The sequence below is a fragment of the Pollicipes pollicipes genome, unplaced genomic scaffold (genome assembly GCF_011947565.3).
Source record: "Pollicipes pollicipes isolate AB1234 unplaced genomic scaffold, Ppol_2.1 Scaffold_4295;HRSCAF=5057_pilon_pilon_pilon, whole genome shotgun sequence".
Classification (NCBI taxonomy): Eukaryota; Metazoa; Arthropoda; class Thecostraca; order Pollicipedomorpha; family Pollicipedidae; genus Pollicipes; species Pollicipes pollicipes.
The window spans coordinates 4480962-4505970 of NW_023596461.1; the positions used below are offsets into that span (position 1 = coordinate 4480962).

General features: G+C 59.6%; 1 protein-coding gene across 1 annotated transcript in view; it reads left to right on the top strand.

Moving 5' to 3' along the window:
- Uggt (UDP-glucose-glycoprotein glucosyltransferase) overlaps positions 1 to 25009 on the top strand; it is a 30451-nt gene that overhangs the window by 1853 nt on the left and 3589 nt on the right. The window contains 23 exon segments of the mRNA XM_037219459.1: positions 745 to 1160; positions 1518 to 1687; positions 2151 to 2347; positions 2916 to 2983; positions 2985 to 3129; positions 3319 to 3533; positions 4220 to 4453; positions 4953 to 5150; positions 6343 to 6524; positions 6894 to 7140; positions 7570 to 7743; positions 8063 to 8327; positions 8673 to 8772; positions 9362 to 9547; positions 10075 to 10281; positions 10588 to 10812; positions 11516 to 11686; positions 13531 to 13711; positions 14164 to 14346; positions 14787 to 14890; positions 15263 to 15404; positions 17263 to 17409; positions 23620 to 23755. Coding sequence (XP_037075354.1) covers positions 745 to 1160; positions 1518 to 1687; positions 2151 to 2347; positions 2916 to 2983; positions 2985 to 3129; positions 3319 to 3533; positions 4220 to 4453; positions 4953 to 5150; positions 6343 to 6524; positions 6894 to 7140; positions 7570 to 7743; positions 8063 to 8327; positions 8673 to 8772; positions 9362 to 9547; positions 10075 to 10281; positions 10588 to 10812; positions 11516 to 11686; positions 13531 to 13711; positions 14164 to 14346; positions 14787 to 14890; positions 15263 to 15404; positions 17263 to 17409; positions 23620 to 23755 — 4293 coding nt within the window.

Below are 25009 nucleotides of genomic sequence, written 5' to 3' on the forward strand. Positions count from 1 at the left end.
TTCATATGTAAAACCACACTAACACTGTAGGCCATGCAGTTCAAATCATCATTCTCAGCTCCATGCTGATGAGTCATATCTGCTGGACTGGTGGTGCCTTTTGCAAAGCATTTGGTCAGCTAAGCAAGTTATGATTTTCTATTATGGTTTGATAACCAGGAGACCAGTCAATGCCACCCTTTCACAATACATTTTCTGGCATACCATTATGTCTAGACTTGGCTGTGTTTGTCAATGAATGGATGGATGCAGTGAAAAGGAGTGGAAGAACCAATCCACTCTCCTGAACTCTCTGTGGCCAGAGCACCAGACCATCAGGCTGGCAGTGACATCAAATGGCCTTGCCTGCAGACCATCCTGTCCCCTCACTGTCAGACCTTGTGCAGTTGTTGTCATCCCCCCTGTCCACTCCACTCCTGTGCTGTTTGGCAAGTATGTCCCATTTCCCCTTTCTGTCATCCTCTGTTGCTTGACTTCCTGTGCTGTCTGACTTCCCCATGCCCTCTGATGCCTGACTGCTCAGTGCCTGCTGACTCTGTTCTGCCACCATGACCCCCTTACACCATCTGATCTCCCTGTGCCATCTGGCCACATGCCATCTGGCTGGCTGTGTCATCTGTTCTTTTATGCTGTCTTAGCCACCCTGCGCCATATGGTGCCTTGGACTTCCGTGCCTGCGGATGTCGCTGTGCCGCGGCAACCCCCGAGTCCTCTGTGGTCTAACCAGCGCCTGGCCTTCGGCAGCGCTGTCGGACCGCCAGCGCTACGAGCGGCTGCTGACGCTGGCCGGCCGCTACCTCAGCGAGGCCCAGCTGGGCCTGCTGCGGCTCTCGCTGTCGCTGCGCCGCCACTCGCCGCGCGCGGCGCTGTCGCAGCAGCTGGCCTCCCAGCTGGAGCGGCCCGACTGCGCCGCGTTCGTCCAGCTGGGCGAGCGGCTGCTGTGCGGGGCCGGCGAGCTGGCGGAGGCGGCCGCGGCCGCCGCCAGCCAGCCGCCGCCCGAGACGTACCCCGTCGACCATCACTACAAGGAGGGCCCGGCGCCAGCCACGGCCATCCTGTACGGCGAGCTGGGCACGGAGCCACTCTGCCGCCTGCACCGGGAGCTGAAGACGCTGGCCGAGGCGAAACGGATCGACTACGTGCTGCGGCAGTGTGTCAAGGTCGGTGCGCCTCTGTCGAACTGCCGGTTTACAGAAATGGTTTACATCCATTGTTCTTAGAGGTGTTGGTTGTGGCTGGACAGCTGCTTAGTTGCTTATTGTGGAATGTCCGTTCAGTTCATTGCGTCAGCCCGTGAGCTGCCGCTTCTGTTGGGCAGACATGGGTCTTCATATGCGAATCACACGCGAAGCATACACTGGGAGACATTCGAGGATAACTCGGCATTTCCGCTGCTGCATTTTTTCGCCCCTGACAGCCCCTGCTGACGGGGGGGGGGGGGGGGGCTGACCGATGCGCTGATGCCGGGGGGAGGGGCTGACCTCTGCGTCGGTGACCCCTCACTCCCCCCTTTCCAGGAGCCGGCGGCTTCCAAAGTGCGTCTGTCCGGCTACGGCGTGGAGCTGGCCATCAAGTCGACCGAGTACAAGGCGCAGGACGACACCAAGGTCAAGGACGAGGGCTCGGGCGACGCCGAGCTACAGGACCAGCACGACGACGTCGAGGGATTCGTCTTCTCGCGGCTGAGGTGGGCGGGAGCGGATTTGACGGCCGCGTACCATTTCTTCTGGCTGCCGTGGGTTGCTGTTTTCTGACCCTCCATGCTGTCTGGCCTTCCTGTGTACTTCGCCACCTGACTGTTCAAGCGAGCGTAACAGCTGTGAATGAGTTGTCTGACGGTCTGTCGTCTGGTTTGAATGGCCGCGCAAGGCTCCGTTTGGCTTGGCCACTGTCTGGAGGAAGTCTTGCCCTGGCTGGGTGGTTGGCGAGGTGAATGTCGGTTAATCCTTGCCCTCGATCACGGCGGCTGTTGGTGGCGATGGCTGGTAGATGGCCGCGACTGCGCGAAGCTGGTCGGCTTTCGAGTGATCCCCGGACTTCCGCCAGCGCCCCTGCTCCCCTATGCGCCGTCGGTGGCAGTCTGGTGTGTGCTGCCCACCTCACACACGGCACGCGCGGACCACTCCCTACCCGCCGCCGGCCGCCGCCAGGGAGCTGCACCCGGAGCTGTCGGCCAACCTGAGCGCCTTCCAGCGTCATCTGGTGGCGTCAAGTGCCGACATGGCGCCGCTGAAGGTGTGGCAGCTGCAGGACCTCAGTCTGCAGGCGGCGCAGCGCGTGGCCCAGGCGCCGCCCGAGGAGGCGCTGCGCCTGATGACCGGCCTGGCGCAGAACTTCCCCTCTATGGTTAGTGTTGGAGGCGCCCGCGCATCCCCGCCGTTGGCCAGTGCCGTGTTTTGAGACCTGATTTTTTATCAGCTCGTTTTTTTCGGAAATGAGTGTCTGGTGTTCGCTCATTGTATTCCATGTTTTGCCCCAGGCGCAGTCGACTGTTATTTGTGTTCGTCCCGCACAGCGCGCTTAGTTTTTTTTTTTTGTTTACTTTGACTTTGAGCTTAGTCCTACTCACTTCTATTTCTATTTAATTATGCGTAAACATGTTGGCTTGTACCCATCGAATTAAATTTTGTTCGTGAAGTGTGTGTTGCCTCTGTTTGAATGAATTGTGATTTGAATTTGCTTGAATACGATTGTGATCTTCGACCTATGTGACTGTTGGATGCCTGGTGTCGTCAGTAATGATTTGCCCTGAGCCCTTTCACCTTCACTTTATTTATCCCCCCAATAATCGCCTTGCAATAGGAGTGAGAACACGACGAATGGTTAGACTGAACTCCAGCACAAAATCAGAAGTATTTCACATACCCTATGGGCTGCAAGCCTTAGGTTGAGGACGTTCTTCTGTTATTTCAGGCCTAGAACCCTAATCAAGACCAAAGTGGAGAAAGCTCTGAAGACCGAAATTAAGAACAACCATAACCTGATATACCAAGTCGCTTAACCTAGAATACGCCGATTCGGCCCTATTCGCCAACGGCATGTTCTTCGACATGGAAACCACGGACATCTTCACACTGTTCGAGCATCTGCGCGAGGAGCAGAAGGTCATGGAAGGCCTATTTCATCTTGGTAAGTCCACTCGGGACACGTGGGCTAGCTTTGGTGAGGTTCAGGTCTGTGTTGCGAGTCTCCAGAAGCTCAGGTGTATGGTGTGATAGCCTGACTGAAACTTACCTCGTGTCTGACTCCAGACATTCTTCCGTCGGTCATAGAACGTTTTGACGACGCGCTGGGACCTAACGCCTCCCCTTACGTCAGGCATCCCCAAGTCTGCTTTCGACGACCTGCTGCGGCTGGATCTGACCGCGGCCTCGGAGGGCTTCGCCGTCGACTTCCGCGACACGGCCGTCAACTGGATCAACGACATCGAGCGTGACCGGCAGTACGCCAAGTGGCCGTCGCACGTGACGGAGCTGCTGCGGCCCACCTACCCGGGCATGCTGCGCACGGTCCGCAAGAACATGTACCACCTGGTGGGTGCAGGGGAGGGCAGGCCCACCCTGGGCACCGGGCTAGGCTGGGGCTGGGCTGGGCTGGGCTGGGCTGGGCTGGGCTGGGCTGGGCTGGGCTGGGCTGGGCTGGGCTAGAGCTGGAGCTGGGCTGGGCTGGGCTGGGCTGGGCTGGGTTGGGCTGGGCTGGAGCTGAAGCTGAAGCTGGGCTGGGGCTTGGACTGGGGCTAGGGCGGGAACTATAGCTGGAGCTGGGACTGGGACTGCTGGGGCCGGAGCTGGGACCAGGGTTGCAGCTGGGGCTGGGACGAGCTGGAGCATGAGCTGGAGCTAGGGCTGAAGCTGGGACTGGGACTGCGGCAGAAGCCGGGACCGGGATGGGCTGTAGCTGGGGTTAGATCAGGGACTGGGACCGGAGCTGCGACTAGGTATGAGGCCGGGGCTGGGTCTGAGGCTGTGGTTCAAAGGATTGAAACGTGGAGTGACGCCATAGAGAAACCTTTGAATGAATGACGATAGCGGTTGGGCTTGCTCCCGACTATGCTGGTCTGTAAACTCCAGTCCAAGTTGTGCTGAAGCCGTGTGATCGTGCTCACAGGCTGCCACACCATCGGTCAGGACTTGCAGAGGGCAGACCGCGGTACACGTGACACCCCGCCCCCTGGCGGCAGTCGGGCTGCGCTGAACTCTGTCCCCCCCCCCCCCCTCAGGTGCTGGTGCTGGACCCCAGCCGGCGCTCGTCGCTGGACCTGCTGACGCTGGCGCAGTCGCTCTTCACCAACCAGATGCCGTTCACGCTGGGCCTGGTGCTGGCCGTGACCCCCGACCCGGACGTCACCGGTCTGCAAGACGCCGGTGTCGCCATGGCCGAGGCCTTCAACTACGTGCTGCGCGAAGAGAAGGCGCCGCGCGCTCCCTTCAAGGCGCTCAGCTTCCTCGTCGACGTGAGCGCCGTGTAACGGGGTGGCGAGGGGACTTGCTGGGCCCTCGGCGCGGTGGGCTGGCTGGTGGCGAGGGAGGTCCAAAAGCCGACACAGCTTGCACTGCAGCAAATACATCGATATCGTTGATGCTCTTTGGGCCTTGGCTGCGATCACTCTAGCATATCGCATGCTATACACAGATCGTTATCAGCAGTGTCTGGTCATACACTGGGGGGCTGGTCACTGCAAGCCATCCCCGTGCTCAGCTTGCTGTGTTTAGCATAGTTCAGGTGAGTCAGTACAGGCGAAATGGCTTCTTTGGCCACCTTCCGTTTTAGCTTGTTTACTGTCCAGGCTTATATTATGTGACCTGGGGCCTCTAGATTAAGTAAAGGTGCAGACTTCAAGGGAACCACCAGTTGATCTCGCCCTGCTCTCCCACCGCATAGTTAACAACTCCGATACTAGATGGCGCTGATGGTCCCGGCGCCCGTGACGCCTGCCCACGCCCCGCCGCCAGGTTCACGCAGCCTCATCGGGCGGTGACGTGAGCGTGGAGGACGTGAAGCGCACGCTGGGGAAGCTGTACCCGGCCGCCGACGTGGCGGACGTGCTCGGCGAGATGTCGGACTACGACGCCGGCCGGACGCTGGCTCGTGACTACGTGACGCGGCTCGGCGCCGGCAGGCGCCGCAGGTACGGAGGAGTGTGTGTGAGGGTAGGCGCCGCAGGTACAGAGGAGTGGGAGGGCTGGCGCCGCAGGTACGGAGGAGTGTGAGGCCAGGCGCCGCAGATACGGAGGAGTGTGAGAGCAGGCGTCGCAGGTACGCCACAGGTACGGAGGAGTGTCTGCCGCAGGTACGGAGGAGTGTGTGTGTGGCTAGGCGCCGCAGGTATGGGGGAATATGGGAGGGCAGGCGCCGCAGGTACGGAGGACTGTGAGGGCAGGCGCCGCAGGTACGGAGAAGTGTGAGGGAAGGCGCCGCAGGTACGAAGGAGCGTGAGGGCAGGCGCCGCAGGTACGGAGGAGTGTGAGGGCAGGCGCCGCAGGTACGGAGGAGTGCGAGGGAAGGCGCCGCAGGTACGGAGGAGTGTGTGTGTGTGGGTAGGCGCCGTAGGTATGGGGGAATATGGGAGGGCAGGCGCCGCAGGTACGGAGGAGTGTGAGGGCAGGCGCCGCAGGTACGGAGGAGTGTGAGGGCAGGCGCCGCAGGTGCGGAGGAGTGTGGGGGCAGGCGCCGCAGGTGCGGAGGAGTGCGAGGGAAGGCGCCGCAGGTACGGCGGAGTGTGTGTGTGTGGGTAGGCGCCGTAGGTATGGGGGAAGTATGGGAGGGCAGGCGCCGCAGGTACGGAGAAGTGTGAGGGCAGGCGCCGCAGGTACGGAGGAGTGTGAGGACAGGCGCCGCAGGTACTGAGGAGTGCGAGGGAAGGCGCCGCAGGTACGGAGGAGCGTGTGTGTGGGTAGGTGCCGCAGGTATGGGGGAATATGGGAGGGCAGGCGCCGCAGGTACGGAGAAGTGTGAGGGTAGGCGTCGCAGGTACGGAGGTGTGTGAGGGCAGGCGCCGCAGGTGCGAAGGAGTGTGAGGGCAGGCGCCGCAGGTACGGAAGAGTGCGAGGAGAGATGTCCAGATACGTGAATGAGAAGAACAGCGCCTCAAGTATCGGATCATTACAGTGCTTTTGTTCAGGTGCGTGAAGTCTAGATGACGGTGCCTGTTGCTGCCTGCGTGCCAGCGCCTCCCCAGTGAGGCCCTGGGGAAGGCCCTGGGGGAGTGAGTGAAGCGCTGCTGATCTCTGCACAGTATCCGGGTTTTTAGTCAGCTGTAATGCCCGAGAAGCTAAGCGAATGCGCTACATGCCGATCCAGTATCAGTGCGTGAGTCGGTGACTGGTAATCTCCGTGTGTCAGGTGCTGTTTAACGGTGCGCCGCTGCCCGTGCGCTCGATCTCGGCCGACACGGTGGAGGAGGCGGCGCTGCAGGAGCTGATGAAGGCGTTGCACCAGTTCACCAAGGCCGTCTACAGGCAGGAGCTGACCGACGGCGATGATGTGGCCGAATGGATCGTGTCCCAGCCAAACGTCATGCCCAGGTCAGAGCCGCCGTGCGCAGGTACGGCCCACTGTAGTGCGGTGGTGCTGCCTTCGCGGATAAAACCTGCTGGCCATTGACCACGCACTTCTGCCGTAGTCTCTTAAGACCGGGTCCGTGTTGAGAGCCTGCAGCATTCAGTCGTGCATTTCTCCTGATGGCCACATGTCCAAACTTTCTCTTCTGGATCCGTGCTGTGGCTTTTCCCGTGCAGCCCACTCGCTACCGCGCCTGCTCCCGCGAAGCAGCTGCGCTCAGTCGACGCACGAGCGCCCTGCGGCGCACAGCCCGCGCGGTAGACCAGCTGCGCGACACCCGCCCCGCCACCGGCGCGCGTCCCACGCAGCACCACTCTGTGGCGCGTCCGCAGACTGAACGACCGCATTCTGAAGTCGGAGAAGCGGCTGGTGGACTTCTCCGGGGAGCCGCGGTCGACCGAGGACGCGGCCGAGTTCAGCCGGCTGACGCCGCGCGACATGAGCGCCTCTGTCGGCGGCCGGCTGAAGTACGTCAGCCGGCCGGCCTCCGTCCGGATGCGGCCGCTCACCTACTGGCTGGCCGCCGACCTGGAGTCGGCCGAGGGCCGCCAGCTGATGCAGGAGGCCGTGCTGCAGGTGGTAAGTGTGCCCGGCTGCTGTCGTCAGCCGCGCACGCCGACTGATGGCATGTCCCGCACGTGGGAGGCACCTACCATGAATGGCAGCGTCCCGCCTGTGGGCTGTTGGTTGGTTTGTCGCCTCCACGAAGTGTGCTGAATCTCTGTGCTTTTCGTGTTACGCGCCCTTTGTACATTTTTTAATTGTGCTGGCTGCGCTTTTTGCGTGACTCAGCAAAACATATACACATGCGGGAACTGTTCAAACACAGTACCAAGAACACGCCATTTAAATCCAGTAATGCCAGCTATTATTTGTGTCACGATGACCGTGTCCGCTGTTGGGCCACTGGCCGGCGTACGGCTGAGCCACCGGGCCGTCAGCTCCAGTCGGCCCCTCTCCCTGTGCGCATCTGGCGCCGCCTTACCGCGCCGCCCGCGCCGCCGACAGAAGGGCTCGCGGGAGGTGCGGCTGGCGTTCCTGCCGAACCCGCACTCGCCCTCGGCCGAGAACTCGCACAACCGGCGGGCGCTGGCGGCGCTGCAGGCGCTGCAGGGCGAGACGCTCATCAAGTACCTGCTGGCGCTCAGCGGGGACAAGAAGGAGCCGGAGGCGGCCCTCTCGGTGGGTGTCGCCGCGAGTGGGTGTACTGCCTGGGGTGGAAGTTGTGTTTTGGTTGTTGTTCTTGGCGTGCACAGCGGCGTGCTGGTTGAAGCATCGCGAGTGACATGTCATTAACTCTTGTCTGCACGTTTAAGTTTCGCTTTATCTTGTCTCCACTTCTGTTTGCTTAGGCCGGTCTTGAAGGTGCTGTCAGTTTTGCCATAATCAGTTGCGGCTCGCCATATGTGGTGTAAAATGGATGCCGGCGGGTCTGTAGGAGCAGGCGCTGCACACATGGTAAAAGTTAGGAGCGACTATGAACGCCGCCTGCTCGCGACAGGCGGAGGACGCGTCGGCGCTGTCGTCCGCCCTCGCGTCCCTGGGCCCGGACGCGCTCAACCTGTGGGCCACGTACGTGCGGCGCGTGCTGCACGTGCCGGGCGGCCGGCGGGCGCTCGTCGTCAACGGCCAGATGGTGGGGCCGCTGGAGCCCGGCGAGGCGTTCGGCGAGGACGACTTCGCCCTGCTCGAGAAGTACACCTCCAACAGCTACGCCGGCCAGCTGGAGACGAAGCTGCTGCGCGTCATGGATGAGATGGCAGTCGGTGAGAGTCGGCGACGCGCCGGCCGAGGCTGGGTGGCGCCGCCACGCTGTGGGGACGGCGGGCCTAGTAAGCCACGCCGGGTCAGGTTTAATTGGAGGCCGGCAGGGCCACGCAGCGTGTCGTAAGAGGGCGAGCGGTCGAGCTACGGACTCCTTGTGCGCGGAGCTGTTGAGGATCGCCGGGCTGGCGTGTTGTCTTGAACGGCAGTGTGGTGACTGAAAGTAGGACTGTTGCGGTCTTCAGCCGCGAACTTCGGACACAGTCTGCGTGTGGGATCACTAAGAACGGGGCCTTTCATTGGTTGGAGCGACACGGGTCACCCACTGAACTGTGCGAACATTGCAGATGACCTGAGTGATGTGATGATGAAGGCCTCGGCTCTGCTCAACTCGCGCACGCTCAAGAAGGAGCGATGGACCATGCCGTCGCTGGAGGACAAGCACAGGTATCGCGCCTCGCGTGCGCGCTGGCCGGCTGTCGGCCGCCCATCGTCATTCCTGTGCTAGCCTTCATCCGCGGTCTGTGTTGTCATGCCTGTGTCTCCTGATGAATCGCCTCTAGATTAAACCTGGGCTCAACCGTGGCCAGGAACCATGCATAATTTCATGAGTCACATGTGTCCGCTGCTGCTGGTACAGGTGGGCGAATATGGCTCTTGCAGTCAACTTGTCCGTGTAATCTACGTAGCACCAGTGATAACGCGCGGTGGTCGATTGTAGCTGTACGTATTCAATCCAGCCACGGTGCTGTTACACTACAGTAGCGGTCTGCGCCTCTGCACAGCGCAGCAGCGCTTCGGTAGCAGCGCACGGTTTGGTGGCCGCGTGTAACCGCGTGCCGCCTGCGCCCCCAGCGTGTTGCGCCTGCCGCCGGCCGACCGGCCTCGGCCTGCGTTCGAGCTGATGGCCGCGTGTGACCGCTTGCGTGCCGCCTGCGCCCCCAGTGTGGTGCGTCTGCCGCTGGCCGACCGGTCGCGGCCGGCCTTCGAGCTGATGGTCGCGTGTGACCGCGTGCTTGCCCGCCTGCGCCCCCAGTGTGGTGCGTCTGCCGCCGGCCGACCGGTCGCTGCCGGCGTTCGAGCTGGTGGCCGTGTGTGACCCGGTGAGCCGCGGCGCGCAGCAGCTGGGCCCGCTGCTCGCCGTGCTGCACCAGGTGCTCAACGCCGACGTGCGGCTCGTGCTCAACGCCCAGGAGAAGCACAGCGACATGCCGCTGAAGAGGTGCGCCGCCGGACCGCCCGCCGCCCGAGCGGGGCGTCACGGCTGAGGGGGACGCGTCATGGGAAGCCCCTGGTGGGGCCGCGGCGGGTGGACGACTTGTATGGGAATGAGGGAGGTTGGCTGCTTGGCGACTTGCGTACGCGAGATAGGAACGTTACCTGTGTTGGCAGCGTCCATTTGCACATACGGGTAACTGGTGCGGGAGCTTAATGTGACCGCTGTCACTGTCCTTTGGACCAGAAGATGGTTGCAGTAAAAGATCGATGATCAGAACGATCCATGATCTGATGTCTGGGCTTGGCCGGACAACAAAAAAAGCACCTCTTGTGTTCGTTAGGCACCACTGGAGGAAAGTGCAGAATCATGTGTATTCTTGTGGTGTATCGACCCTTCCGTGTATTTGTCACAACACGAAGCTAAAAGAATGCGTCGCACTGAATTCTGTTGTAGTGCATGCCGTCGCTTCAGAGCAGCTGGCTGCGGCGGCGCTCTGTCCGGTCTGCTGAAGTGCCCCGTTCGTTCCTCAGCTACTACCGGCTGGTGCTGGAGCCGGCGCCGCAGTTCTCGGCGGCTGGCGAGCTGCAGGGTCCCGTGGCGCGCTTCGCCGGCGTGCCCGGAGAGCCGATCCTGACACAGCACTACCACGTGCCCGACAACTGGATGGTGGAGGCGGTCGTGTCGCCGTACGACCTGGACAACATTAAGCTGGACGACGTGGAGCACGGCGTGCACAGGTGGGAGGGGACTCTGCCGAGACCGCGGACTGTCCCGCGAGTGGCGAGGGAGGTTGGCTGCTTGGCAACTTGCGTACACGAAATAGGAACATTACCTGTATTGGCAGCGTCCATTTGCACATACGGGTAACTGGTGCGGGAGCTTGAGCAGCACCCGGCCATCCTAGCCCGTGTTCCTGTCGCGGCGACCTGGTGACCTGGCGCTATTGCGGGGCGTGCGCTGCCGCTGCGCCGGCTCGGCGCCGCAGTCGTCCGGTCCGGTCCTTCCCTCGATGGCGTGTGTCAGTGCGGCGCCGCCTGTTGCAGCGACTTCGAGCTGGAGCACCTGCTGCTGGAGGGCCACTGTTTCGAGCAGTCGTCGGGCAGCCCGCCGCGCGGCCTGCAGGTGACCCTAGGCACGGCCCGCCGCCCGGTGGTCGTCGACACGATCGTGATGGCCAACCTCGGCTACTTCCAGCTGAAGGCCAGTCCCGGCGCCTGGACGTTGCGCCTCCGCCAGGGCCGCTCGGCCGACATTTACAATCTGATCAGGTCAGTGTCGCCGCGGTCTGTGCCGTGGTCAGGTCAGTGTCGCTGTGGTATGTAGCGTGGTTAGGCCAGTGTCGCCGCGGTCTGTGCCGTGGTTAGGTCAGTGTCGCCGCGATCTGTGACGTGATCAGGTCAGTGTCGCCGCGATCTGTGACGTGATCTGGTCAGTGCCGCCGCGGTGTATGTCGTGGTCAGGTCAGTGTCGCTGTGGTATGTAACGTGGTCAGGTCAGTGTCGCCGTGGTCCGTGCCGTGGTCAGGTCAGTGTCGCTGTGGTCCGTGCCGTGGTCAGGTCAGTGTCGCTGCGGTATGGGCCGTGGTCAGGTCATCGTCGCTGTGGTATGGGCCGTGGTCCCACCCCCCGCGGCCGTTGTCCCAGGTCAGTCCCAGCGGGTCCTCGGCCCGACACTGTCGCGTTGCTGCATGGTATCGTGGAAGCCATATCCTGGTTACGTGCTGGCTGGCAACGATACCATCAACACCGTAGGTATCATGTCGGTGCAGAGTAGTCAGCACAGTCGTCTTTGCCAGGCCGCGGTCGTTCGGCAGTTGTCCGACAGCCACGGTCCGACAGCGCTATCGTGGCCGACCTGTCCGCGCAGCGTTGGACTGACCTCGCGCTGCTGCTGTCGTGTGTGGCCGGGCCCGCCTGCCGGGAGCGTGTGCCGGCGGTGCTTCGCTGACGGCCGTGCTGGCGCCCGCGGCAGTCTGGACGGCCAGGAGCTGCCCGAGCGCGCCTCGGGCGTCAGCGTGGTCATCTCCTCGTTCCGCTCGCACGTGGTCAAGCTGCGCGTGGCCAAGAAGCCGGGCATGGAGCAGCTGGACCTGCTCAGCGACGAGACGGACGAGTCGTCCGGCATCTGGGGCAGCATCAAAAGGTCAGACGCCCTGGCGACGTGAAGGCGCATGGGTCTCGCGCCGACGGCTGGCGGCGGTGCGGGGCGCGCGTTGCTATTTACGATTCCTGCGCCAGGAACGACGCGGTGGCGAGACTCGGGGCGCAACCGGGCGTTGCTGATGTGCGGAACTGTAGGCTGCTGTCTGCATTGCCTGCCTTCGTTGTCCTGTCAGTCGGGACGACTTTTAGAAGGGTGGTCATCGGCCTGCTTCAAGAAGCTGTCTTTCTCGGAAACATGTGTGAAACGGTGATACCTCTGTGGTTTATCCATGGACCATCTGCCTTGGGGCGGGCTCAAAACTCACTCAGTCGCGTCATCACGGAACGATCACGCAGTTTTTCAACGAGAACACAGACAAAAATCGTCTAAGTAAATATACGGTGAATGACAGGTCTGCCTGCGTCACCCATCTGACTTCTCATGAAAATGAAGGAGAATTGGAATATGTTGCCTGTATGTGCTTTATTCGCACATTACGTATTATTGCTTGCTAGGCATCGGTTTTTGTGATGTGGTAAATTTGGTTATTGTAAGAAGCTCCAACCAAAAGCGACTTGTAATGGGCGAATGATTCGTGATCCACAACGATGGCGGAAAGCAATTAGCACTGTCCGCCTGTCACTCTCTGCCTTTCACTTCGCCTGCCTATCACTCTCCACCTGTTGCTATCCACCTATCTGTCACTACCCGCCTGTCTGTCACTGTCCGCCTATCACTATCCGCCTGTCGCTATCCACCTATCTGTCACTATCCGCCTGTCTGTCACTATCCGCCCATCACTATCCGCCTGTCACTATCCACCTGTCACATCCACCTGTCACCATCCGCCGGTCACTATCCGTCTGCTGCTATCCGCCTGTCACCATCCGCCGATCTGCCACTCTTCGCCATACTCGGACCGCTGCTCTACACTGTCCGTGTGGCGGCCGCCACCACGGTGGGCTGCCCCACTGGGCGGCGGCTGACGGTGCCGTTCGGTGACGCAGGCTGGTGTGGGAGACGCCCGTGCTGGGCCCCGCCCTCGGCCGGCTCTGGGCCCGTCTGTACCCGTCGGTGGCCGGTGTGCTGGACAGGTAGCCACCCTCACCCGCCCCCACCGCACCCCGGCCCACGGGGAGGACCGGCAGGCATGCCTAGCCACACCAAACACGCCGCCATCGCCGGAGAATTGGCCACGCGGACGCAGGGCACGTGCATGGGTGAACCGGATCCGAGTGACACTGGGTCTAGACACCTGCATATACAGTCCGGCTTTGCATACTGTACGGTAGTCCATACGCTGTTGTGTTGTGGCATGACAGACATTGGGGAGAGGTGTCGTGATGGGTTTAAGCTGCTGTTGCCAGATTGTTGTTTTGTAATGCATTTGGTAAAACGGAGCACGAGCCGGTTCGTTTCATCACGGCACTCAAAAGCAGGCATTGCTGGATGATTTACTGCATGACGCCATGGGGCGTTTTGTATCATACCAAGGGGCAACGGTATCTTTCTGTTCGTTCCCGTGAGTCGGTCGCGGTTGAGCAGTTTCGGGTGCTGTCGTCGACAAGAGAAACTTGTGGCAGTTCCCCGCGAAGTCATTACCACACTCGCCCTTCTGGCGCTGTCGATCCACATCGGACGTTCACACCTCAGTTCCGCCTCGTGGATCGCCGTGATATCGCTGATGGTATCCTCCCTCGGTCTCGTCCCCCCCCCCCCAACCCCCCGCCCGGCCTCACCCTCACCCCCCCCCCCCCCGCCACCTGCCCGATGCCCAGTCACCCCGCCACCGCCCCCCACCCCCCCCCCTCTTCCTCCCACCTCAGGCTGCCGTCCGTTCGCAGCACGTTCGGGGCCGGCGGCGGCGGCAGCTCGGGCGGCGAAGACAGGCTCAACATCTTCTCGCTGGCTTCGGGGCACTTGTACGAACGGCTCATGCGCATTATGATGCTGGGCGTACTGCGGCATACCAAAACGCCCGTCAAGTTCTGGTTCCTCAAGAACTACCTCTCGCCCACTTTTAAGGTGCGTGCTGGCTCGGCTGCCTCGGCTGCCTCGGCTGGTGGCGTTGGCTCGCTCTCAGCTGTTGCTCGGACGGCGGAGATGAATGACGACTGTGGCTACCTGCTGACGCTTGTATCCAGCTTAGAACTCTGGCGCATGCGCCGGACAGCTAACGTTCGCAGCCAGTCAACGAAATACGTCTCCATGATATGCGTACTGTGTACACATTCGCGAATGCGTTTGTGTGCTGTTTCCGCCTCTGGTCTTTATGCCACACTTGTCCAATGTCGCTGCGTCCTGTGAACTGCGATAGGAGGATGCGGCGTTGCATGGCTGTGATGTGAGCTGTGCAGCTCGTCCCCCCGTCGCCCGACGGAAGGTGACCGTGTTCCGGCGCACGTCCCGTCCAGCCCGGCTCCGGCCGGCTCCTCACGGCCCGACCGGCCGTGCGCTGACGCCCCTCCCCGGCGCAGGACCTGCTGCCGCTGATGGCGCAGCGCTACGGCTTCGAGTTCGAGCTGGTGCAGTACAAGTGGCCGCGCTGGCTGCACCAGCAGACCGAGAAGCAGCGCATCATCTGGGGCTACAAGATCCTCTTCCTTGACGTGCTCTTCCCGCTTGACGTCAAGAAGATCATCTTCGTCGACGCCGACCAGGTTCGTCGGGGCTGGGACTGCCGACCGGGCCGTCTGGGGGGGGGGGGGGGGGGCGTGAAGTGCCCCCGGCAGGGGCTCGGGATCGGCTCTCGAGAGCATCAAGGGCCCTCATTGTCCTCTGCGGTCTAAATCCGTGCGACCAGTTGTGTGTTTCATGTCATGTGGGACGTTTGTCACCGAGTGCTCTGTGCTGGCGTAAGGGACGCGGTGGTACGCACTCCTCCGCGACTGTCCATCCTCCGTGACACCGATCATCCCAGGCCTGCCTAACCTGTCATCAGTGACGAGCTCTAGGAACGATGCCTCAGCCTCTCTGGTTAGCTTCGACGCGCGACGTTATGATGGCACTGGGCGTATCGCCGTCCGTAAGCCACTGACAGTACTGAGAACAATGGTCAGTAGCGGGCGACGGTAACGGGGATTCCGCTGCCGCTGCGCAGATCGTGCGGGCCGACCTGAAGGAGCTGCGCGACCTGGACCTGGAGGGCGCACCCTACGGCTACACGCCCTTCTGCGACAGCCGGAAGGAGATGGATGGATTCAGGTGAGAGGTGCCTGTGGGCACCCGCAACAGCTGTGCCATCATGGCATTTACCTGCCCCCCCCCCTTCCCTCCCCCCCCCCCACACGCATACACGCTGCATTGTTTTAGTGGAGGTGGCACGTGGGGGCCACATATGCGTGCTGTGTTTGAAATATGGTCCCAATCGCAGTTACTGGAGCTTCATTCATTCTTCATCTTGTGACATGTAAAATGTCTCTCCCTGTGTAAAGGCAGATGCTGTCCTTGAGACGCCCGGTGTATGCATTTGACTGAGGTCTGGCTGGATATGCAGCCACTGAATTGGCTGCACGCGACACGCTATGCGGGATGCGCTGTGACGTGGTTTGGCTTACCTTCTGTCGCCCGCGGCAGGTTCTGGAACCAGGGCTACTGGAGGAGCCACCTGCAGGGTCGCCGTTACCACATCAGCGCGCTGTACGTGGTGGACCTCAAGAAATTCCGCCAGATCGCCGCGGGGGACCGGCTTCGTGGGCAGTACCAGGGTCTCAGCCAGGTCAGTGGAGGTCACCAGGACTTAAGCTAGGTCACTGGAGGCCACCAGGGTCTTAGTCAGGTCAGTGGAGGTCACCAGGGCCTCAGTCAGGTCAGTGGAGGTCACCAGGACTTAAGCTAGGTCACTGGAGGCCACCAGGGTCTTAGTCAGGTCAGTAGAGGTCAACAGGATTTGAGCTGGGGCACTGAAGGCTACCGAGGTCCCTGTCAGGTCAGTAGAGGTCAACAGGACTTGAGCTAGGCCGTTGAAGGCTGCCAGGTTATTAGGTCAGTGGAGGTCATCAGGATTTGAGCTAGGTCACTGAAGGCCACCGAGGTCCTTGACAGGTCAGTAGAGGTCAACAGGACTTGAGCTAGGTCACTGAAGGCCACCAGAGTTTTAGGTCAGTGGAGGTCATCAGGATTTGAACTAGGTCACTGAAGGCCACCGAGGTCTTTTTCAGGTCAGTAGAGGTCAACAGGACTTAAAATAGGTCACTGAAGGCCACCGAGGTCTTTGTCAGGTTAATGGAGGTCAGCAGTACTTGAGCTAGGTCACTGAAGGCCACCAAGGTCTTTTTCAGGTCATTGGAGGTCACCAGGGTGCTGAGGGTCACAGGGTCTGAATCAGATCGCTGTGCCCCTCCCTCCCATTGTTTAGAGGGAATATACTGCCCCGTGATCCACTGGCACTGAGTTTACGTCCAAGGGTGGGCACATTTTTGGCCCGATTGATAAGAAGGCCATTTGGCAGTTAATCACAGAAAATCTACCTGGCCGAGGGCTTGCACGTGATAGCATTGTACGGCATGCAACATTCGTCGCAGTCCCATGTGGCAAAATTGTCCGATTCACCAGAACAGGACAGCTTGGAAGGTTGGTTCAGTGTGCCTTTAACAAGATATGCTTGGTAAGTGATCTGGACCCTAAGCCACCCCAGCAAACCGTTCGAATGCATCTTTGGAAAAAAATGGGGAGGATTCACCAGAGTCTGGGCCATGCCACTGGAGGTAACGAGGGTCTGCGTCCGGTCATTGGAGGTCACCAGAGTAAGGGTCAGGTAGGTCGAGGTCACCAGATTGGTGCCCAATCATTGGGGATTGTTAAGGCCTGAGTGAGGTCAGTTGAGGTCACGAGAGTTGGTAGCAGATATCACACAACATAAGTAGAACCCGGTCAGATGAGGGCAGGTCACGACTGTGAGGTCAGTGAGGTCAGATGGTGGTGAGAGCTATAAGGTCAATGAAGGGGACCAGGGTGTGAATCCCTGCGGTCCCTCAGGTCAGTGGGGCCATCAGTTGCGATACACCACGCGGCCTCACACTGCCGTGTCCGGCTATCACTCTTCCTAGCGCTGAGTTGCGGTTCCAGGCAGGGTTTATGGCTGTTCACGGAAGGGGCATATTGCCAGTCACTTGATCGAAACTTCCTACTTTGCCTGGACTCGCCGCGCTATTCTTGCAACCATGCCGGTGGTGTGTTGGATGACGCTGCTGGCAGAGTGACGCGAAGTTCCATTGTTAATTTGGGATGTTTCTGTGAGTGATGACTGGACTCGGCGTGGCGTGTGGCGCCCTGTGGGAGTGCCCGCGGGCCTCTCTCGCACCGCCAGCTCAGGCCCCGCTCGGCCTTTTGCGGCTAATGCGAATGACGCCAGAACGGCCGGGGGCGTGGCGATCGCCGGCGCGGGATTAGGGCACGGCGCCTGTTTTGGTCGGGCCGCTCGACTCGACACCATTCCTGGCCGGGGTGGAGCAGCGGATCAGATAGCTTCGCCCGGCCCGTCCGTGCGCCTGCGGTCTTCACGGCCGCCGGCCGGCGCTGCCGTGCCGCCTGAGCCGCCCAAACAAGAGCAACAGCGCCCGTTCGCTCTGCCGCAGGACCCCAACAGCCTGTCTAACTTGGACCAGGACCTGCCCAACAACATGATCCACCAGGTGCGCATCAAGTCGCTGCCGCAGGAGTGGCTCTGGTGCGAGACCTGGTGCGACGACGCCTCCAAGAAGCACGCCAAGACCATCGACCTGGTGAGCGGCGCCCGGCGCCGGCCGGACGGCCGGCCCCGTATGGCGCGGCTTTAGAAGGTGCGGCGCGACGGCCGGCCGCACGCTCGGATCAGCGGAGCGGGTGATGGGAGGGGACGGTGGGGGGCGTCAGCGGTGGGTGGAGCCCTGGACCTCGCGCACGAGTACGCCGACAGAAGGGTAGGCCTACGGGAGGGTACGCTTACGGGGGTACGCGGACGGGCTGCGGTCGGTGCGGGGGCCCGTGGGAGCGCCGCCCGGCGGGTGTGGGGGACGCCCGCGTCCGGGATTTCCTCGTTGTTTGCGGTCACTGGGTCCGCTCGTGCACGGCAGCTAGCGGAACCGCGAGTCGTGCCGGCGGGGCGGTGATGACACCGATTCGTTTTACGTTAGCCGTCCTGAAAATAGCCATTGGTTTGTGCGGTTAACTCTAAATAAGCCAGTGGAATACTTCTTGCGCTGGAGTGCGTCACATGCCCAAATGAGTGGCCGTGCTCTTATTCTACTCCAGTGCCTGGACGACGGCCGACCATCATCAGATGACCAATGTTTCTATGGGGCATCCAGCTATCTGGCAGCGGGCTCAAGCTATCTAGACTCGACTAAGGGTATTAATCAGTCGACACCCGCCATTCAGCTGATAATTATCTGAGGGTGGGGTGGCCCGAGAACCAGCGGGTTAATACTAGACGATCATGTTATTACTGCATGACGGCCTGCCGTCCAGTGCTGGACCACATATTTCACTTCCCACGCTCTGTGAGTTGTGCTATGGATCGGGATGAACGAACGGTTGCCAGAGGTCCGTCGACTTAGTGTCGCGCCTGGTCCCAGTCATGCTTGAGGCATCAGCTCTGCTACCGCTGCTGGGGCGCGTTCGTTTGCACAAATTATGTGTCGGCCCCGCTCACCCGCATACGTGATTGATAGATTGTTTGAAGTCCAGCGGTTTGGACGTTACGAAATCGTTACTTCCAGCTTACTGACAGCGGACAAAGTAGCTTGTTGATGCCGAGGCGAATGCGATGTGCGCTTTGTCAGCGAAAGTGGTGTGCATTTTCCGCTAAATGTTTGCGGGTTCGAGGTATGCCATCCGCGCTTGTTAGCAGGGATTAGGGTAATTACTGAAGCTCGTCGTCTCGCAAGCCACCGGTTTCTGCCTCGGTCACCGGGCCTTTCCGTGGACGGTTTGTGAACGGTACGAGTCTGACCTCGCTCGCGTCCTTTTGGAGGCTCTGTGTGTGCAGTTATGCTCGTCTCCGGCCGGTTTTCTTGCGCGATGTTCTGCCTGGCCGTTCTAGCTTCACCAATTTATGTTTTTGGAAGAGTTCATAGTTTTGGTAGTAAGGTTCCAGTATGCGTTTGTCTACGGTTAGCAAGACGTGATGGATTCGGCGAACGAACTATGCATGAACTGGAATGAGCTTTGGTCGAAGCCTATGCATCTGTCTTATTGGTTATCGTCATATCACTGTGTCTAAACAAAAGGATCCTATGCGAATTCTCAGGCCGTTGTATGACGAAAAACAACAAAAGGTCGTGTTAATTTCAGTATATCTACTTTAAACAGGAATGCTCACGCTTACAAATGTTATACGAATGTTCAATACGGAATGTTGAAATAATTACGCCTATAAACATGCATAATTAATTCGGTAAAGTTTGACTTACGTTTTGATGTGGGAAGCACACGGGCTGAATGCCTTAGCGTCAGATTGCGCTGTCAGTAGCGGTGATAATCATAAGGGCCATAATCAGGTATGATGGTCCTTAGCCCAGCATTACCTTCCTCAGGTCATTAAACCCACAAGGCCGATATTTGCAACGCACGTACCAAGGATCCACCAGAGTGTACGCCTCTTTTGGCTCTCGGTCGGAACGAGGCAGCAACTTAGCAGGGACAGGGAGCATGGTAGCATTTTAACAAGCGAGTATGCCGGTGCTGTAAACTGGAGTGCGGATTTGGATTTGTTTGACACGTCATATTTGCTGATGAGCGATGCGATAGGTCATGTAGATGTTGAAATTAACTTATAACTTCGACTTGAGCAGTCGGACACCCTTATCTGTTTATTTATATAAATACATTATGCGTTCATATGCATTGTAGCAGACATTACACGCATATAAACACTATGATTTGTATGTACATTATGATGTATTCCATACATGCATGTACATATATGCATTATATATATATACGTTATCTCATGCAGTCACAGGCGCTCGATAGCAGACCGGGGAGCGGGAGATGAGTGCACCCGGTCACACGCGCTCGAGGGCAGACCAGGGAGCGGGAGTTGAGTGCACGCAGTCACACGCGCTCGATAGCAGACCGGGATCGGGGCATCTTTAGACCGTTTAAGGGACTGATGCCAGATCTCGGCAGCCAGGGCAGTTTGAGACGTAACACCAGCCGCATGATTTAGATGAACGCAGTCTGCAAATCACGACCGAGCAATCTCAACGTTACTGATTGCATGTTGTTGTCAACATCCAACCGGGAAACGAACACTGTCGCCTTTTTCTATGACGACTTCGAATTTCATTTCTTTTGCAAGGCCATGAAAACCACACCTGGCACAACGCACTGTGCCGCATACCCGGCCAAAGCATTCGCACTTTTTGCAGTGTTTGGTCACTGGGTGCGTATATCTTTCCAAATCGATCGATTTCGTCGATTAAAGTAACCAGACGACCACATTCAAAATAACCCGAAATATAATTTCGCCAAAATAAATTGTATAATGCTATTCGTCACATTGCTGGAGAGTATTGGAGTATTAAGAGTAATGGAGTATATTGGAGTTAATTGGAGTATAAGTATTGGAGTATTGGAGTAAAAAGGAGTATTGTGCGTCAATCACGCAGTTCATTTTGTTCGAGAACGTTGATGTTGGTTTTGGCCGTTATTTTCTAAGCCTTTATATATATATATATATATATATATATATATAAAGGCTTAGAAAATAACTAAGCTTTAGCCTTAACTAGGCTTTAGCCTTCTAAGCCTTTATATATATATATATATATATATATATATATATATATGTATATATTTGAATGTTTCGGATGAATATTTATGAATATTTCGGACCGTAGACCCGAACATTTAGGCACATGAGCGCTTAGGATTAAGCAAGTGCAGTTGGCTGTCGTGCGTACCTGACAAGCATGTAATTTGAATGTAGCAATACCTAGCTGTACGGCAAGCAGAAGGGAGCGCCTCAAGATCACCACTGCCCTTTCCCATAGCATCAGTCTGTGAATGTCTGTTTTCAGATGAGTCGACTCGGAAGGCTCTTACCTTCATGACACTGCCGGAGTCCCGCCAGAGTGTTAAGAGACCTGTACAGAGACGCGGCAGTATGATGGCAGGGAACCTTACAACATGCTGGCTATACATTTCAGTTTGTGCCTAGGCTTGCCCTGGACGCCAAGTCATTATACGGTCCGAGCGGCAGCAACTAATCGTGGATGCCCGCATGCGGTGGACATTCGCGCGTCTGCGCTCCAGACCCGTGGGCAGCAGATTTCTGTTCAATGCGACTTGTGGACCAGCGCGAGAGCGTTTCACAGTGGGCGTGTTTAGCTGCCAAACTAGCATGGGAGGCGGACATTGCAGTGCGTTGGCAAGTGTGCGTGTTTCCGAGGTCGTCTGGCTCCTTTCGACCGGGGCAAGCATTCTCAGCATGGTTACAGCGCTCACTTCTGGTTTCGTCTCGCCCGTCCCACGCCGCTCAGGGCGTCCTGTTGGTATTAGCCGGGATGAAAATCATGTTGATGTCATTATCCCGTGTGAAGTCTCTTGATGTTTACGCCTGGCCGAGCCAGTTCCTGCCATTCTGGACGGCGGTCGGATCCGCGAAATTAAGACGTGAATCTTGATGTGGAGTCTCGGCTCCACATCTGGTGGCATCCCAGATCCATTCAGCAACTTTGCGGTCTTTCGAGATGTTAGATCCACGTAATTTGCTGTCGAAGGGGAATCCTATTCATTGTTTCGGTCATTTTTCTATTGAGTGACTTCTGTAGCCAGGATACATTTGACAATTTTGTAGCGGCTTTCCTGGACCCATTTTGGAAGCCACTTTTTTTCTTTTTTCACACTGGAACACCCGGAACAAGACAAGGCTGGTGTGATCGTTACCGAAATTTATGCTTCAGAGCTACCGGATGTTGCACAGATTGTGACAGGCCTGCCTTGTGTCCTGACCATGACATGCAACCCACAAGGGCTAGTGATACCGTGATTTCAAATCTAGTTCCACAACATCACATCTCATGAGCTGCTGCTGATACGTGTGTCGGGATACGTTTGAGGAGCCATGCCTTAGGTTCTCCCTATGTTTGGAATGTACCCCACGCTTCTGAAACAGGTCTTCGCGGATGCAAGATGCTTTTCCAAGTGTTTTTCGAAAGCAGCTCTGGGGCTTGGGACTCGCTTTTGTGGCCCTCGCGCGTGTCTGGCCCATCGTGCACCACGCACGTCCCTGACGTCTACATCGTGTTGCGATCTTCACGGAAACGGATGCCTGCCGCTGAGCGCACGCGCGGTTCTCCGAAACACATCATCCGCACGTCTTGGCTGTGGTGAGCCGGTAACCTCAGAATTTCTAATTCGCGAGTCGTGTTGCGCAAGCGTGTATCAGGCACATTCCACCGCAGACAAATTATCTTGTTTTTGTGAAATGCTGTCTGATTCACCGGCGTGGCAATGGGAGGTCGCGGTCCGCCGCCAAGTATGTACCGCTGCGGGTTACCGGCCCGGGCGAACGGAGGCCGTTGATTCCACCAAGCGTGACGACGTGCCCCTCGGGCTGGACCCAAGTGTCGCCGGTCCGTGGTGGACGGCGTGATTCGTGTCCGTCGCGGTTGCCGCGGCGTAGTCCGCGGTGCCTCCCCCAAACACCGCATGAGGTCAAACGGACCATGCCTCACTGCACATCTCCTGACTTGCACGCTTGCACAGGGTCCATGCAGCAGCCGGCGCCTGTCACCGTTCCTGTCGCGCAGGCATGGGCTCTGGAGCGTCCCCTGTCCCCGCGTGGAGGACCTCCCACGTCTTTCCCCAAACATGGACGGGCGGGGGGGGGGGACGGTGCCTGACCGCGACCTCTCCATTCGCCGCGCTGCCTCAGTTCGTGGTGCTGCCTCGGTTCACCCGGACGTCTCAGCTGGCGCTGCCACCCCGGCTCGTCCGGACTCCTCCATGTCATGAGCGCTGCGCCGGCGTGTCGGCCTCACCTCCTCACCTGTTGGCCCCGCGTCGGCACTAGCCGAGCGCCGGCCGGCCGGTCCCCCACCGCCGGAGCCGCGGGGCCGCTTCATCGAGATTCGGCCGGCGGCCGGGCGGCGATGGATGAGCGGCGGCCGGCCGGCCGGCCGCGGCGCCGTCCGCCGACGAGCGGACCGGCGCTGACGCCGCGACGGCGGGCCGACGGCTGAATCGGCTCGCCGCCCATTGCTATGCAGCCGCCCGCTTGCCGCCCGCCTGCCGCCCGTCCGGCCGAGCCGCCGGGAATCGGCGGTGGCGGAGACGGCCGCCGGACGCGGGGCAGGCGGCCAGCGGTGGCTGGCAGAGGCTCTGTGTCGCGCACAGGAGTCGGCGAAGGGGACGCGGAGTCCCGCATAGGGGCAGCACCTCTCCGTCCGGGGGTAGGGGAGGGGGGTTCAGGTCCATGGATAGTGGCCCTGCGCAGGAGCAACAGGCTCAGGTCGGGTGGATAGAGCTCCCTTGGTAAGGGCACACGGGATAAATCTCACCAAAGGACCCGGCTTCCTGGACACGTTCTTGGGGTGGGGCTGCAGCGCCAGTGCAGCTCAGTTGTGAGGTGTGGGCCTCGCCGTTTTGGAGTTCTACTACTTGGTGAATGCGTACGACCGTGCGCGAACAGCGCTTCCACGGTGGACACTGCTTAGTGATTGTGGAATCACCTGTAATGCAATTTTCGGTGGTCAAGTCTTAATTTATACAACCATTGGAACTGATGACTCGTTTTATCTCGGTTTGTGCAGCTTTGTGGTTGTTGGTAATACGCATACTGAGGAGGGGGAGTAACTAGTGCGGTGTACGGTTTTAGTCAGTGGGATCCGCGTTCGATCCTGAATCGCTGCATGTTTTACTGGTCTTGCCATGACCTGGCAGCGGGTCAGCGTTCCCGGCTCCAACGTCACAATCCGTCACCAAGAGCCTTGCCCGCTTCGTTCCAGTGCAATAACCCGCTGACGAAGGAGGCGAAGCTGAAGGCGGCCGTACGGATAGCGCCGGAGTGGTCGGACTACGACAACGAGATCAGGGAGTTCCAGGCGTCGGTGAAAGTCGGCCGAGCGAGCGCCTCGTCTCCAGGTGGGGAGGAGCGGGCTGGCCGGCCGACCCGGGCCGCGGTCCTAGGGCGGGCGCCGTGACCTCAGGTCAGAGGTGGAACCCGCCCCACGGGCGGCCGACCCTGGTGGCGACGCGGTGCGGTTCGTGTCCGCACCTGTCTGTCTGTATGTCTCCTCTGTCAGCGCTTGTCGTGGTCAGTTCTTGTGGTCATGTCTAGGGGAGTTTGAGCACGCTTAATCGTGTTTCGCTGTCAGCTTGTGGCGAGTCTTCGCGTGTGTTGGTATGTCCGCTTGTCTACCGTTGCCTGCTCGCGTCTGTCCGTGTTTTCTCGTGTCGGCCGCCGCTCGGCCGCTGACGGCTGACCCGGCCCCGTGTTAGATTGCCGTAATGACCCTTTAAGCTGACGCCAGCGGGGGCGCATGCTCATGAATGTGCTCGGCCCAGGTCGGCCCGCCCGCCATCCGCCGAAGTGAGGAGGCGGTGTGTGGTGAGAGGTGCGACCCTGCGCCCGCGGCGCCGCCAACTGTCTGGAAACGGCGCTGTTGTGAGGCGAGGTGTCTGGGCGGCGGTGCGCTCTCGCAGGGCACTTTCGTCAGCTGCCAGCCAAATGTTCTTGGGAACGAACACGAGCGGTGAACATTAGCACGCTAGAGCAGTGTTTAACCGTTAGAACAGTCACAACGTTAGAAAGTCGCCGAGGTCCGCGTCTGCGCCGTCCTGCGCTCGTGCCGATCACCTGTCAGTGGTGATGGGGGGTCGGTAATCCGGGGCCCGGTCCGTCGGGCCGGCAGACCGGGCCCCGGGGATCGGCGATCAGCCCGCGCCCGCGCCGGGGTCCGGACGGCGCGGCGGGGAGCGGTCTGTCTGCCGTCTGGGGTGGCCCCTGTCGGACGCGGAGGAGGCGACGGCGCGTCCCGCCGCCTCTGCAGCGATGACAGCTGCCGCCGCCAGAGGGCGCGGCCTTCGCCGGGGCGGCCGGGCCCGGGCCGTGCGCTTTGCATGCCAAGGGCCGGCGCTCCTGGGGCTCGGGGACACACGCCTGATGCAATCAATCATCCCAGCCAGACCAGTTTTTCTCCGCCGGCCGGATCTTCGGCAAGCCATGTCCTTTCGTCGGATGCGAATGCCGTTCGAGCCTGCGCCGTTAGCGCCGAATGTCCAGCTGGTCGTCGCAGTCTTCCGTGCTTTGTGTTGGATAGGTCGCTGTTTGACCAATCGCCGCTGTCGCATTTATTTCATGTCGGACAGATTCTCGCCGCGCCCTTTCCTGTTTGT